This window comes from Crinia signifera, chromosome 12 (assembly GCF_055691185.1).
Source record: "Crinia signifera chromosome 12, ASM5569118v1, whole genome shotgun sequence".
In the NCBI taxonomy this organism is placed as follows: domain Eukaryota; kingdom Metazoa; phylum Chordata; class Amphibia; order Anura; family Myobatrachidae; genus Crinia; species Crinia signifera.
Genome location: NC_139228.1, coordinates 29,683,922 through 29,700,845, shown reverse-complemented (window position 1 = coordinate 29,700,845; position 16,924 = coordinate 29,683,922). Strand labels below are relative to the sequence as shown.

The window sequence follows — 16,924 nt, the reverse complement described above, 5'->3', positions numbered from 1 at the left end:
AATGCACACAGCTGGTAAATGTATGTAGGTTGCCAATTCCAACTGCAATCTACCCTAAGGGACAGTAGATGAATACACTGTGTATAACTCCCGCTACCATTCTTATACACCAGTGTTGGGTTTTACACCTATATTAATCTTATACTTAGATTCACCTCCTTGTACCCACCAATGCCCCAAGGCTACATCCTGAGCATCCCTTTAAATAATGACAAGTGAATGCCAATGAAGAATCAGTGTGCCCTTTGTATGCATGCCAGTATGTGCCTCATTAGGAGGTAACAATCCTACTGTATATTCCGTTATGGTGGTTACGCACAGCGACATTCAGCTTCTCCTCAACATATTTTACAGATGTCTGTACTGAAAATCCCGATGAGAAGTCGATTATCACATACGTAGTGGCGTTTTATCACTACTTCTCCAAAATGAAGGCTTTGGCCGTGGAAGGGAAAAGAATCAGCAAGGTAAGACATTGGATTGATAGACTCACCTTTGCAGTAGGTAGCCCAGGCATGTCCAAACTATGGCCCTCCAGCTGTTGTGAAACTACACATCCCAGCATGCCTTGCCACAGTTTTAGCATTCCCTAATAGAAAACTGTGGCAAGGCATGATGGAACATGTAGTTTCACAACAGCTGGAGGGCCATAGTTTGGACATGCCTGAGGTAGCCTATAGCCAGCCTTGATTTAGGTATATTTATGTACAGGCAGCAAGCAACAATTCTGTACTGGTTGTTCTGTAATTCTCCAATGTATTCTCTGGCTGCTGTAAAGGGGAATCATCTCACCTAGTATACAAGTGGCGGTATCCAGACAGTAATAAGGTCAACAGTCCACCACTATTGGCCAACATGCATTAGGTTAACACTATTGGCCAACATGTGCCTGCTTGCCCGAAGCATGGTGACCAAACCAAGCCATGGGAGGTGCCGCGGTGCACTAATTGGGGGCCCAAGCGCTACAAGTTACAAATTGACACCCCAAAAACCTAATAAATTCCTGTGGACCTTTAAAGTGTTGACTATTTTCATATCAACCTTTTGCTTGTGTTAACATGTTTTCATGTTGACTTTGTGCAAGGTGATGTTTTAGGCTCAATGTAGACGCTGTCGGCATTATTACTGTCAACCTAATGAACCAAACCCATAAATGGCCTAATAAAATGAGCCAGCTAGGATACCAATGTATTCAATGCTCCTATGTCGCCGTAAATAACGGTGAGTGTGCATGTTTTTTGGAGAGTGGTGAACTTTTCTCTCCTATTTTGTGCTTCCCTGTATTCAGCTCTGTTGCTTCTCCAAAAATATTTTGCGAAGCTAACTCAGTTCACCCTGCACTTCTCCCCATTTCTGTTCAATGGGGATTTTAGTGTCTCTCTCCAAAAGTGTATTCAATGCACAAATTGCGAGTCCTGCTGGTTTCTTTTTTTAGAGCAGTTCTCCATTTTTCCCTCGGCATTTTTTTTAGGTGAACTGTAGGACTATCTTTGTTAAAGTTGTTATTTTTTTTGTTTTTTATGGCTTATAAATTAAAAAAAAGTACTCTAATGTATTTATTGCAAGTGCCATAATGCTGTACTTCTATATTAATTTATTTGGAATTAATAAGTTATTTTAATGGTAACCAATAAGAAATCATTTTGGAATGCTCCTAGTAATTTCCCATGCTTCCTCACCTAACCCCCAAACAGGCTTTTAAACACACTAACAATTATAAAATAAATTAAATAAAAACACAGGGCAAAGAAACAATGCTAAAAGCACAACACAAGGATAAAGGCCAAACAGAACAAAATACACCCTGCACAAACCCAATTAAAATAGTCACACAGCCATTTGTTGTAAAATAAATACTGAACAAAACATTTACCTTTCTAAACCTTTGTAAAAAAATACAAGTCCACAAATGTGAGGAACACGCTGCGGAGAATATCCCAGTCTGACCAGCTCACAGAGCAGGAGATAACAGAAGTCTCCAGTTACAGCTCTCCCATTTGAACTCGCATAATTATGCTAAGTTCGCAAAAGGGGTCAGTGAGCTGGACACACGTTGAATACTGAAGGCCCCCATACATTAGGCCGACTTGTCCTTAGGACAAGTCGGACCCAATTCTCCTGTGAGCCGCCCGGCAGCTCCCCGGGAGACTCAAATACAATTTGGCACTTGATGAGCCAGTTTTTACATGTGATAAATCGCTTGCGATTTATCACATGTAAAACAAATGGGGAGCTGCAGGGCGGTGAGGAGCAGTGGGGGCGGGCGGCGGCAGTAGTGGGGGCGGGCGGCGGCGAGTGACGCTGACCTGGCCGGGCAGCTGTGATCACAAATAGCAGCGCTGCCGCTGCGGGATGGGACGGGACGCACAGTGGCGGCTATTAGATTTTCAAAATACCTGTCAAATGACCGGCCGTTCTGTGATTGGCTGAGAGAGCTCTCAGCCAATCACAGAACGGCCGGTCATTTGACAGGGATTTTAAAAATCTAATAGCCGCCACTGTGCGTCCCGTCTGTCCCGCAGCGGCAGCGCTGCTATTTGTGATCACAGCTGCCCGGCCAGGTCAGTGTGTCTGCCCGCCGTGCTCCCCCGCCCCCCGGTGTCTGCATGCATATGCCTGACAGGTGGGCAGGCATATGCATAGCATACAGGGAGGTCGGATGATCTTATGTGCTGACCGTCCGACCTCCCTGATCCGGTCCGATGCGCACGGGACCGCGCATCGGATCGGATCATACATCACACACCTGCGATTTTGGGGCGATTTCATCCGGTTATCGGCCCAAAGTGCCGAAATCGGATGAAATCGTCCCAAAATCGTATAGTGTATGGGGGCCTTGAGGAAGTCAGAAATGAGGAGATAAGAAAAAGTGGTGAGCACTTCAGCGAGATCACAGGGACACAGAACAGTGAGCGGTGAGCCAGACTCTCAAAAAACATTGAATACTCCTCCAAGGTGTATTCCCAGTTTACAGGATTGTTACTGCTCTACACCATTTATATATATATAAAAGGCTAACTACTCCTCACTTCTATGAGATGAAGTACCGCCAGTGACCACTAGAGGCCACTCGATGGACTAAAGTACTCCTTTGTGTGCTAAACGGTCTCATAAGAGAAAGTGAAAGCAGTTTTTGCACGGACACTGATCTGTTTCAAACTTGCTGCATATGCAGAGAGGAACCTGTGGAGATAGAGATTGGAGGTTGGAGCAGATAATGACTAGGGGTGGGGTGGAGGTTTTGTGGGCCAAAAACTGTCACAGCTCAAAGTGAACGTAAAAATCGTCACCGCTCAAAGTGAAAGTACATTGCAGAAGCCATCATCTTGACGGCTTGTAACTAGTACCAGATAAAATAGTAATAAGATTATTACTATTAGAAAAATCACTGCATACATTCCTACCACACGGCGATGCGTCTGCTCAGCAGCCATGCCTTGAGTACACTATATTGTACTGTCCAGCATATAATAGTCTGACATTATGTTTGATGTAGTCACTTTGTTTGTATTAGAATATTGGTTGGTATGTTATGGCTCCATCATATTATTTATGTTTGTGATCAAGGTTCTGGAGAAAGTCACTGACGTAGAGAAGATGATACATGCCTATGATAGGCTGACTTCAGACCTACTGACTTGGATAGAACAGACCATCATTTCTCTCACAAACTTGAAATTGTCGAATCATTTGTTGGGTGTCCAGCAGCAGCTGGAGACATTCAGTCTGTACAGGAAACAAACAAAACCCCCAAAGTAAGTACACGTTCACGGTAAATCAAAGATTGTTATTATATTCGCTACTCACAGTATTTAAGAAACTCATGTAAGTCTGTGATTGGGAGTAAAAAAGGTTATATAATGAATAGAGGATTAATATGAAGTTACATGGGTTTGTATTGGCACTTCTGTTTGAACTAGATTCTCATTTGCTTTCTATTGTTCTCATTTCATTGTGGGAACTGCTTTTTGACATCATATGAACCGGTGAAATTGTCTTTGACATAATATAAACTGGAGCATCTTTGTTTGGCATAGTATGAACTGGGACACTCCTGTTTGGTATAGTATTAACTAAGGAACTTCTGGTTGGCATAATACAAACTGGGGCACTCCTGTTTGGCATTGTATGAACTACGGCACTCCTGTTTGGCATAGTATGAACTGGGGCACTCCTGTTTGGCATAGTATGAACTGGGGCACTCCTGTTTTTATAGTATTAACTAAGGAACTCCTGGTTGGCATAATACAAACTGGGGAACTCCTGTTTGGCATTGTATGAACTGTGGCACTCCTGTTTGGCATAGTATGAACGGGGCACTCCTGTTTGGCATAGTATGAACCGGGGAACTCCTGTTTGGCATTGTATGAACTTGGGCACTCCTGTTTGGCATAGTATAAACTGGGGCACTCCTGTTTGGCATAGTATGAACTGGGGCACTACTGTTTGGCATAATATGAACTGGGGCACTCCTGTTTGGTATTGTATGAACTGGGGCACTCCTGTTATGCATTGTATGAACTTGGGCACTCCTGTTTGGCATAGTATGAACAGGGGCACTCCTGTTTGGCATAGTAGGAACTGGGGCACTCCTGTTTGCCATAGTATGAACTGGGGCATTCCTGTTTGGCATAGTATGAACTGGGGCACTCCTGTTTTGTATTGTATGAACTGGGGCACTCCTGTTATGCATTGTATGAACTTGGGCGCTCCTGTTTAGCATGGTATGAACAGGGGCACTCCTGTTGGCATAGTATGAACAGGGGCACTCCTGTTTGGCATAGTATGAACTGGTGCATTCCTGTTTGGCATAATACAAACTGGGGCACTTCTAATGTGTGTTACATAATATAAACTGGGGTGCTATCCTCATGAAATGTGATACAAGCAGAATAGTGTGGTCTTTACCAGATGTGTCAAGAAGCTTATAAAGTTCCCCGCTATGTGTCCATCAGTACCACCAAAAGTTTGAACCCCAGAATGTGTGCCCATGAGACAGCATTCTAGGGCTTTAACATTGAGAATATTCTCAAAGGGGAAGGGAATTCATATTCCCTTTAACCTGAGGAGGAAGTTATAGAACGGCAAGTCTCTGGCCACTCTGAGCCTGTGCCCTGTGTACAAATCATTAGATGGTGAGCATGTTATGATGGGTTTTGGTCTGATTTATCCCCTAAATCACCTGTGCTCAAGCCTGGATATCTACGAAACCTGTCCTGTTGAGCTGTCAAAAAACCCCCATTCACAATGTGCCTTCTCAGAGGCAATCATACAGCAAGATACACCGTATGTGGGCCTTTTGCATACAATGTATCGTATGCAATCCCAGCCATGGCTGCCGGATCCGATAAATCTATAAGGCAGACCTTGCGATCTCCGGCTCCGATTCGATGTGCACAGGACCATCTGATCGGAATCATGCGATTTGACACTTTCCATCCGATTTCTCTCCCAATGCGTCGGAATAGGATGAAAAGGGCCCAAATCGCAGTAGTGTACTGTATGGCCATCTTCAGTTTCGGAAACACTAACAACATCATAGAGCATTGTTATTGTGTATATATGTTGGATATACAGAGCATCCAGACTTCAGTTCTCTCTGGTTTGTTGTTATAAGCACGTTCATGTTACTGATCACCTGCAATGACAGCTGTTCATTCTTAGGCTAAAATTACTCTCTAATTCACAGATGTAAAGACAAGATGGAGCTGGAGGCCTTACTGTTCTCTATACAGTCCAGAATGAGGGAGAATAAACAGAAGGTGTATGTACCGCGGGATGGCCAGTTGGTGTCTGACATCAATAGGGTGAGACAATAACTGTAACATAAACAAAAGAACAAAAGCAAAGGATGGGTTTACTGCTTGGATACACCCTGAGTTGCTATTTTACAGTCCCTTTGTTAAACAAGCTCCGTATTCAATACTTCGAATTCTCTATTATTAGGAACAGTTCCCTCCAGTTAATCATGAAACATTATGGAGGGGAACCATACAAATTTTTAGATTATATAACCACCTGAACGGCAGCATCGAAGGAAAGAAGGCTTACAAAGGCGTCTTACAGATCAACTATTTAGCGCTTTATTGCGCTTTTGTGAAGAGTTAGGGGGTAGGAGAGGAGGGTTAGCCTACAGACCTAAAAGGTGTTGGAATCGTGACCATACGTTGACTCAGGTGTGGTCTCTTTGGCTCTCCTACGAGGGTACTTGATCTCTGATTCCAACACTTACCGGTACTATATCTGTTTGACCCAGGTGCGATAGGAGGGTTCTACCTCCTTGCTCCGATTCTTCCTTGTTGAACATCTTTTGGATCGGTACTTTTCTTCATTTTTCTTATCTTTTATCTTCTATTACTTGTGGCATTTCTCTAATGTTTCCTGCCCAACATTTATTGCTCTGAATGGTACTTTAACTTCTCTGTTCCCCCGTAGACCCTTCCCCGGACACATCTCGCCATATAGTGGTCTGATGTATCAAAATGCACAAGTCTAGGTATTGTGCACCCTTTTATGCTTATTTGAGATGCCATTATTCTTTCTATTACAAATGCAATTGAAAGTCCAGATGCATATTGATATGTACCATCTGCTGAAATGATTGTGAATGAAGCAGCATCATGCATTGGGCAATATGATTGATGGTGCATACAAGCCTTCAGGTTTGGCTGATATATGGCCCATTTAAGACCTGCTCACTGGGCTGCGAGTTTTCGGGGACAGCTGGGAGAACGACTGTGTTATCCGGGACACTCCCAGAAAACACCGGCAGTATGTCCTAAAATGGCCGCCCGCTGTGAATCAAACATCGGGTAGTGTGCAAGCACAGAGGGCTCGCGCATGGGCACAGTGGACCCTGTCAATGTGAGGTCTTTTTCGATTATCAGATGGGCTGTGAATTTGCAGCCTGTCCAAACAAACCCGAATCGGGCCCACAGACATTTTAGGACTACAGTCAAAACCAGATCAGCAGACATGACCGGGGTTTCCAAGATAAAACCCAGTCGGCGGTATTTCATTGTTTTTCTTCACCATGTCAGCTCGCTATCCCTGTGGGTGGTGAACTGAAATGCGCGAATGCGTTGCTAAACCTAACTATAATGAGCGCAATATTTGTAAAAATTAGATCAATTGTTGAATATGGCGCTACTATTTCCCGTCATTGTAGACGGGAGATCGGGAGTGATTTAACAATTGAATATTACCCAATATGTGTGTGTACATAATCTTACCATATCTCACAGAGAGCTTGAGAATCGGTATCCGGACAAAGGATCTACAGCAAAAAGATAGAACACCATTAGGTCAAAACCATTAGTTCGACAAGCAAAAAGGTCGACATGCAAAAAGGTTGACATGAAAAAAGGTCGACATGCAAAAAGGTCGACGGTCAAAAGGTTGACATTGGGTTTTTCACTGTTTTTTTGAGCCGACATGTGCCGACAGGTGGTATTTAATGCCCTACCATCCACTAGGGCGTGGAGGGAGAATAAAATAGTGTGCCAAGCGTAGCGAGGCACCGTGCCCGAAGCATAGCACGCACAGCGAGCGATGCGGTGCACTTCAAACGGTGTCCATGTCGACTGTGTCGACAATCGGGTAAAAAAAAACCAGTGGAAAACCCCATGTCGACCTTTTCACTTTCGACCTTTTTGCATGTCGACCTTTTCGCATGTCAACCTTTATGCTTGTCGAACTAATGGTGTCGACTTAATGGTGTTTTATCTTTTTGCTGTAGATCCCTTATCCCGGTTCCTGAGAATCATACTATCTGTAAGGTGATTGTACTCAGGCGTACTCCGCTCATTTCTAGTGGAAACGGGATTTGTGTCGTCAGTAGACTTCTTTTCAGGTTTTTCTTAAGCAATAGGGAAAATCAGTTTTATCGCCACAATTTAAAAAAATGAAGCCCATAGCGTCAGAGTTTAATACATGGAAGTGATCTTCATTTTGGAAAGATCTCAAATGACCCGTCTCTCATCTTGCTTTTTGATCTCTGAAAAACAGGCATGGGGCCATCTTGAAAAGGCCGAACATGAACATGAGACGACTCTGAGGAATGAGCTGATCCGACAAGAGAAGCTTGAACAGTTGGCAAAACGTTTTGACCACAAAGCCAGGATGAGAGAGGAGTGGGTGGCTGAGAACCAGCAGCTCATTTCACAGGTGATACGCTTCGCAGTCTCCAGGCTATTAATATTATGGATTGTAATTATCCTTATTTATATAGACTAAAAACAATTACAGTATTTATTTCGCAGGCAGTTTATAGGACCTTATTCTGGTTGATTCGCAAGGCTGCAGCCTTGCAAGTCCACCAGACTCCACCCTGCGAATGCCAGGTCGTCCGCCCTCCTTCCCTCCCCCACCCCTCGAACGCTGCGTATGTTCGCATGAGCTGTGAATGGGTGTTTTACATAAACATTCATTCGCAGGCTGTGGGGGGAACACCCACAATATTCAATGCTGGTCCAACATCGAATGATGTTGAAGGCACACGCACATCTAAGGTTACTCTGAGGCAACCTTAGATGTGTGTGGGCATTCGGAAGGAAGTGGGCGGGCTGCTGACATCCAGTGATGTCAGCTGCTCGCCCCCGGCACCCACGTCACCGTGCGATTTCGCAATTATCTGCCGTCTTCCCACGCCACCCCGCGCCAGCAATGTTGGGTGCGTACACTCGGCGAACAGTCTGTTCACCGCGGCCGCATGCACCCGGCGTATGCACATGTGCAGAAATGCAGCTGCGCATATGCCAAATATCGGTCTCAGTGCGACCGTACGGTCCCTGCGAACGGACCAGAATAACCCCCATAGTGTCACATGAGGTGATAGAATTCCTACCAAATGTATCCTATGTGTAGTAATATATAGCTATGAATATTACAGCCCAGTACAGATATATTTAGAAGGTAAGCGGTCGATGGGTCAACACTAATTACGTCAACACTTAATAGGTCGACCGCTATTGGTCACCAGGCCATAGGTCGACTCCTTAAAAAGGTGGACATGGCTTAGATCAACAGGATCAAAAGGTCGACAAAAGCAATATTCTGACATAGAAAAGGTCGACATGAGTTTTTCACATTTTTTTCCAGAATAGGTCATACTTAGCTATCCACGTGGACATAGAGGGAGAATGTAAAAGTGTGCCAAGCGTAGCAAGGCCCTGTGCCCGAAGCATGGTGATTGAAGCAAGCCATGCGAGGGGAAGTGGTACTCTAATACGGTGTCCATGTCAACGAAAGTCGACACAAAAATGGAAAAAACTCACATCGACCTTTTTCATGTCCACCTTTTCCATGTCAACCCACTGCTTGTGTCGACATTTTGTTCCCTCATTTTGTTCCCTCTCGACCCAAGCCACGTCGACCGTTTTAAGGTGTCGACCAATAGTGGTCAACCTATTGAGTTTCGACCTTAATTTGGTTGACCCAAGGGCGTAACTACCATGGGTGCAAGGAGTGCAGCTGCTATGGGGCCCAGAGTTGAAGGGGGCCCATCTTAGCGTCTAACTAATATGTTTTACATACATTTATCACCATCAGTTGCTAAATAGGGGGCCCTTGGAAACTTTTGCTATGGGGCCTAGAATATCTAGGTACGCCTCTGGGTTGACCCTATGACCCATACCCAATTTAGAATTGCCCCCCTTTGCTTTGCCGCTTCATAAATTGCCACAATGAACCTCATTCAGAGGGAAGGACATTGCATCACAATGTTTCATAACCATCGATGATTTTGTTTTGATGGAAATACTTTTACCATTTGATGGTGGCATTCCGATGTTTGCCACCATCGAATGGTAAACATTTGATAGTGATTTAGTACAATACTAAAAATGGATTCTCTTCCAATACGTTAATACGAAACAAATGTTATTTACCGCAGGATAATTTTGGCTGTGATTTGCCTTCGGTGGAGGCCTCTGAAAAGAAGCATGAAGCCATCAAGACCGATATCTTTGCTTATGAAGGACGCATTCAAACATTAGTCAATGTGGCAAAAGAACTGGAGAATGAGAGATACCATGACATAGACAGGATCAATGCCAGGAAGGACAACATCTTACGCCTCTGGCAGTACCTCCTAGACCGGCTGCGTGATCGCCAACAAAGGCTCAACATGAACCTTGAGCTTCAAACCTTGTTCCAGGACATGTTGCATACTGTTACCTGGATGGACGAAGTGAAGGTAAAATATACTGGGCCAGATTCAAGAAGCTTCAAAGTGATAAAATGGAAAGTGATAAACAACCAGCCAATCAGCTCCTGCCTGATATTTTTCAAACACAGTCTGTGACATGGCAGGCAAGAGCTGATTGGCTGGTTTTTAATCATTCTCCATTTTGTCATTTTTGAATTTAGTCCCCGGTCGAAATAAACCACCAGGTAATATTGAATATTTGATAATGGCAATATTTGAATTAACCTATTCCATCTCGCAGAGCGGCCTTCTGTCCATGGGCTTTGGGAAACACCTCAATGAAGTGGAATATTTATTGCAAAAACACACGTTGGCCGAAGCTGATATAAAGGCTCAGGATGAGAAAGTAAAGTCATATAATAAGGCCATGCTGAAGTTTGTCACTGCAGAAGGTGGGTGAAAGCCAAGTTGTCACAGATTTGTTTCACAATGTTTGCAGGGCAATAAAACTAGGCTACGAATTTGCACAGCGGGCGATGAACTGCGGCTGCATATAGGCCGCAATGAACGTCCGCAGCAGCGCAAGCCAGTGATAAACTCCTGCAACTTTTTCTGAACGCTGGCACTTCACGCAGTGATTGACAGGAAGTAGCAGTGTGTGGTGGGAACCGGACGTTTAGTGGGAGTGTTAACAAAAACGCAGGCGTGTCAGAAAAACCGCGGGGAGTGACAGTGAAAATGCAGGCGTGGCTAGGAAACTCTAGGTGTGGCAAAGCCTGTTAGGGGAGGGTGTGTGACATCAGCTCCAGCCAGTATATAACGTAAGTCCTGGGCTACGCAGCGTCTGCGCTGTCTTGAGGCCAGTGTAAAAATCGTTCTCTGGTGAGCCTGTTACAAAGGAAATTGGACATATTGGCACTGGTGGACCGGTACACATCCATTCACTATAAACACATTCATTTTTAAAGTGGGACTTCCATGGAGCAAGGCAGCGGCTTAACTGAACGCTAGCAAATGGTGTGATTTGTGTCATTTAGCCCCGCCTCCTCCCTAAAGAGACGCAAATGATGGTATTTTACTGGCAGAGGAGGGGGATGTGGGGTGGGGCTGATGCAAAGGGCAGGTATGTAGGAGGCTTGCCTACCCTTCCGGGAGGCCGGGGGTGGTACCCAAATTTCAGGACCCTCCTGGCCATTCCGGGAGGGTAGGTAAGTATGAGATAGATAGATGTATATGTTCCTAACTGTAAGTTATGTCAAACAGTTGCTATGAGATCAAGTTATGGTAAAGTAATACAGTATTGTAACACTTATATTTGTTGGAGTTGCGTGCTCACACTGTCCCCTCCGCCTGTTCCCATAGAAATGGAGGCACTATCTGACTCAATACACCTTTCTCCTTCTGTGCATGCATGGCTTACAGCGTGTTCTTCCTCAATAGGAGAAGAACGTGCCCAGTCCTGTCTGTCCCTGAGCTTTACGCCGCTTACCACTGTGTCACCCCCCCCGGTTAACTTTGTCACCACTGCTTACCACTGTCACCGCCGCTTACCACCACTTACCACTGTGTTATTACGGCTTACCACTGTGTCACCACCACTTATCACTGTGTCACCTACCACTGTATGCCCGTTGCTTACCATTGTCACCACTGCTTACCACTGTGTCCTCACCACTTACCACTGTATGCCCACTGTTTACCACTGTGTCACTACCACTGCTTATGGAACTACAAGTCCCACTACTTCCACTGTGTGTATATTATCCTGTGCAAAGCCCAGACAGAGCTTGTATACCCAGCTAACCCACTCCTGACTGGGTCCATACCGTACTGCATGTATGTTGCCCTGCATTAAACCTGTGTTATCTAACACCCTGTTGTTCTACCTGGCAAATAAACCAAAGACCTGGTTAAGCTATTTAAAGTCTGGACTGACCCTCCTTTACCTCTGTCACCCATAGTAACAGCTATAAGCTCTGCCAACAATATTAACATAATGCCATTGCATTTTCTAGGGTACAAGCCATGTGATCCACAACTGATTAAAGATCGAGTTCACCACCTGGAACTCTGTTACCAGGATCTTGTTGCCTTGGCAGCTCAACGGAAGGCGCGGCTGGAGCAGTGCAGGTGTATGTGGGCATTCTTCAGAGACATGGATGAGATTCAACGATGGATTAAGGAGAAAGAACACATTTATACTGCTATGGACTTCGGAAAAGATCTTACCACCATCTCCATCCTTCAAAGAAAGCAAAAGGCTTTTGAAGATGAACTCAAAGGCTTTGAATCTAATTTGCAGAAAACTATCAAAGAAGGAGAATCGATGATCGCCAGCAAGCACTATGCGGCACCTAAGATCCAAGAACAAATTGAGACCGTCCAACACGAATGGTTGCAGCTCAAAGATTTGGCTGCCTTCCGTCTAAAAGTTTTGCGTGATACTGAAAACTTCTTCCAGTTTCAGGTTGATGCGGAAGATCTGGCCAATAGGATGCAAGAAACGTACAGCCTCATGCAAACTGATGACATTGGTCATGACGAATATTCCACCAATGTCCTGATAAAGAAACATAAAGATCTGTTAGATGATATCATGTTGAACAGGAAAGTCTTGGAGGGCCTTAACTACCAGGTTCAAACATTTCCAGAGGAATACAAAACATCCCCGGAGATAGACGGCCATCTTCAAAAACTGAAAGCCCTCTACTCTAATCTGGCAGCTCTAGCAGACCTGCGGTCTCAGAAACTTCAGGATAATCTGGCATATTACAGTGTTCTCGGAGAAATAGATGCCTGTGAGATGTGGATGGATGAGAAGGAGAAATGGCTTTCAAAGTTGGTGATTCCAGAATCCTTGGAGGACATGGGGGTTGTTCAGCATAGGTAATTCTAAATGTATTAGTTGCAATAGCCTAAATAATCAAATGTCTTGTTTATATTGAATTTGTATTTCACTATGTTTTTTAAATGGGTGTTTCACACTACTGGCAAAGGACCTTAGGTGGACAGATATGCCGCTGTGTCTATTGGTGATTGCCTTTCTCAGCTTTTTGCAAATACTGCTTTCTGTGTACACCAATGCAGGGCCATCTTAACATTAGCGCCGGCCCCTGGGCAAAATAATTCACTGGGCCCCACACACACAGACCCACACTCAAACCACACATACCTATGTGCAGCAGCATCCCGGTAGTGGTGTTCGGGCAGCGGCGTCCAGGCAGCAGTGGCTGGGAGCGTGTAGCGCTGTTTGCCGGGTGGCTGAGTGGGAAGCGCTGCTGATTTTTCAAAAGACTGGCCAGATGCTGATTGGCTGATAGAATTCAGCCAATCAGCGTCTGGCCAGTCTTTTCAATATGCTTTGAAATTCAGTAGCGCTTCCCACCCCGCTGCCCAGCAAATAGCGCTACAAGCTTCCAGTGACCACTGCCTGATCCCCACTGCCCGGACCCCGCTGCCCGCCACCCGCAGCAGCTCCCCAGGGCAATGCAGTCTTCCCCATTGGGGTGGGCCCCTAGAATCCTTGGGCCCCTGGGCAACTTCCCATTAAGCCCAATGGGAAAGACGGCACTGCACCCATGTGTCTGACCATGCAATGAGTGGGAAGCCCGCTATCAGGATCTGCTTTATTTATATGGTGCCACAAGGGATCTGCAGCACCCAATTACAGAGTACATAAACAAATAGGCAAAACAAGAACACAGTGACTTACAGTTCAAGACAATAGAAGACATGTACGGGGTAGATAACCATAGCTGCATCAGCAAATAACACTGAAATAAATATCCGGGTGGCAGAAAAATGCAGGATTAGATGCTGTAGAAAGCAGTATGGAGTAGAAGATAGTTTAAAGTAGTAGTAGCAGTAGTAGTAGCAGTAGTAGAAAAGCATGTAAGTAATGAGGGCCCTGCTCGTCCGAGCTTACATGCTAAAGGATGTTGGGGGCATGATGCCAGCTAAAGATGGTATGTGTCTGCAACAATGGTAACAAAAGTATTTATTTTTACATGTCTGTAACAACCACTGACGTGTCACCCAGGCCCGTGTTGTCATTCTCCCTACTTACTTTATTTTCCTTTCAGTTAACCAGTAAATTAAAACCTGAATGCATAGCAAGAGCATTTGCTGCTCTAAACAATGGACTCAACAATGTATTTCCTTATAGATTTAATACTCTGGGTCAAGAAATGAATGCATTGGGTTCCCAAATTGAGAACGTGAATGGTGCATCTGATGCTATCTTCGAAAGTGGACATCCCAACAGAAAACAAGTGAAGCAGGGCCAGGACCACATGAACACCAGGTGATGTTGGATTTACGTTAGTTTCGATATCTAATGCCATGTGTCTAGTTTATACAACAATGTTAAAGAGGAACTAAATCCATGATAATGAAGACTCCACTAGATTTTTTAACTTGTCAACCATTTGTACACTACGAAAAATCAATTCACTCTTTTGTTTTACTTATGCAGGTGGGGTGAGTTTCAAGCAATGGTAGCACATAAAAGAAAAGCTGTTGACTCTGCCCTGGGTCTTTACAATTATGGTTTGGAGTGTGACGAAACCAAGAACAGGATACTGGAAAAGATCAATGTGGTGGACTCCATTCAGAACCTTGGGGATGATTTGGCTTCTGTCATGTCAATCCAGAGGAAACTTTATGGTATTGAGCGAGATCTTGCAACTATTGAAGCTAAACTTATAAACCTCCAAGAAGAAGCCCAGAAACTAGCAAATGAAAATCCAGAGCAGGCCCAAGAAATTTTTGACAGATTGATTGAGCTCAACAATGTCTGGCAAGATCTTCAGAATGCACTGCAAAGTCAGGAGGACTCGTTGGGGGAAAGCAGCAAACTGCAGAAGCTCTTAGTTGATTTATTAGATTTCGAGACTTGGCTCTACAGATCTCAGCAGGCGACAGCTTCAGAAGATACGCCGACCTCACTAAAAGATGCAGAGCAGCTATACAATAACCACCTTGCTCTCAAAAAGGACATGGAACGACATGAATCTGATTTCTATAATGTTGTTGAAACAGGCAACAATGCAACAAAGGGACAAGATGACCCTCAATATCAGCAACTAGACCAAAGAATAAAAGATGTAGAGGTTGGGTGGAATGACCTGCACAAGATGTGGGACAACCGAGAGATTTTCCTTAAGCAGTGCTTAGAATTCCAGAAGTTTTTGAGTAATGCAAAACTGTCTGAAGCCATTTTGAACAATCAGGTAATTTTTCAATACTAACTAAAACTGACCAAACACCTTAAGGTTTCTTGTCCAACCAACCAACCAATTCATGGGTGGAATTTTAATCTGGTAATTGAAAAATGTACAGTAATGATCACGAAGATCTCACTGCTGACTGCCTATGACATAAATGTGAACCCAAGTCTTCATTTCCTTGTGTCATACATATACTGGGCAGCTTTGTTTTTAATGCACATATACAGAAAAGTATATCGGGCGCAAAATAAACCTTAAAATGTAAAATGATGTAGTCATTTATATTGATAGTTCACTTTATAAAAATATCACAGCTTCAATTTAAAATTTATCCTGCTCCCAAAATAACTAAATAAATTCTCTAAGAAACAAAGCTAGGTAATAAAAGAGCGCACTGTGTTGAACTAATTAATATTTATTAATTATAAAAAGGAATACATGAATAAAATATAATCATATAAATTAAAAATAAATAATAACTACATTAATTCATTGGTATAGCAACAACACACAATATCCACGTATTAATTCATAACATAATAATATTTAATATGACCCTTGGTAGCTCTTAACTGCTTAGAGCAGTGGTTCCCAAACTGTGTGCCGCGGCTCCCAGGGGTGCCTCGGGACACTTGCAGGGGTGCCCCAGGTTGGTGGTCCAGGACCAATTTAAATTATTTATGATCAATTATTTATGGACAAAACCAGTGCTGTTGGCTACCAATTTTAAAATATATGTACAAACAGAAGCAAATCCTGCCCTTTGCCACATAACAGAACCTAAGAAGCACATATAAACACAATCTACTTAATTTTATATATTTTTGGGGGACCTAGGGGTGCCGTGGAAAAATTCTGATACTCTAGGGTGCCATGATTCGAAAAAGATTGGGAACCTCTGGCTTAGAGTCATTCAGCTGAGGAAACGTAATTTTCAAATGATGGGGTTCTATTAATCCGCACAGAAAGCTGCCTGTATTTCTATTGGGAAAGGGATACCACCCAAGTATCCCTTGGATATGGATTTGGATACAGATAGAGTACTCAATTAAAATATGGGCGCTTTACAAGGTGAGAAAGAAGGGACTTGTACTCCCCTGTTATAGTGGTGGATCCTGATGTCCTTCGTCTCTCCTATTTCTCGATCACGGATGGTATATGAAATGATAAGAGAGAAAAGAGGGCAATTGTCCTCGTGTAATACTGTTTGGTTAAGGTGTCGGTTAGGGTATTCAATATTGGTGGGCACTAATATTGAATACCCTAACCGACACCTTAACCAAACAGTATTTCATATACCATCCGTGATCGAGAAATAGGAGAGAAGAAGGACATCAGGATCCACCACTATAACAGGGGAGTACAAGTCCCTTCTTTCTCACCTCGTAAAGCGCCCATATTTTAATTGATCATTCAGCTGAGGAATTTGCAAGGAGGTAGCAGTGTTTCAGTAATCCTCCTTCATAAGTAAAGTTTTAAACAATGCTCCTTTTGGGGGTGATTATCCAACTTCCAATAAAGCACACAATGGGTTGTGTTGGTGATAATA

General features: G+C 43.8%; 1 protein-coding gene across 3 annotated transcripts in view; it reads left to right on the top strand.

Annotated features, from left to right (window-relative positions):
• Window positions 1–16,924, top strand: part of LOC146049969 (spectrin beta chain, erythrocytic-like) — a 97,148-nt gene that overhangs the window by 32,727 nt on the left and 47,497 nt on the right. For all 3 annotated transcript variants that reach the window (XM_083166685.1, XM_083166686.1, XM_083166687.1), the window contains exons 8-16: window positions 355–467; window positions 3,568–3,755; window positions 5,690–5,807; window positions 8,008–8,166; window positions 9,893–10,195; window positions 10,449–10,599; window positions 12,163–13,033; window positions 14,313–14,450; window positions 14,622–15,378. In XM_083166685.1, coding sequence (XP_083022811.1) covers window positions 355–467; window positions 3,568–3,755; window positions 5,690–5,807; window positions 8,008–8,166; window positions 9,893–10,195; window positions 10,449–10,599; window positions 12,163–13,033; window positions 14,313–14,450; window positions 14,622–15,378 — 2,798 coding nt within the window. The remainder of the gene's footprint in view (window positions 1–354; window positions 468–3,567; window positions 3,756–5,689; window positions 5,808–8,007; window positions 8,167–9,892; window positions 10,196–10,448; window positions 10,600–12,162; window positions 13,034–14,312; window positions 14,451–14,621; window positions 15,379–16,924) is intronic.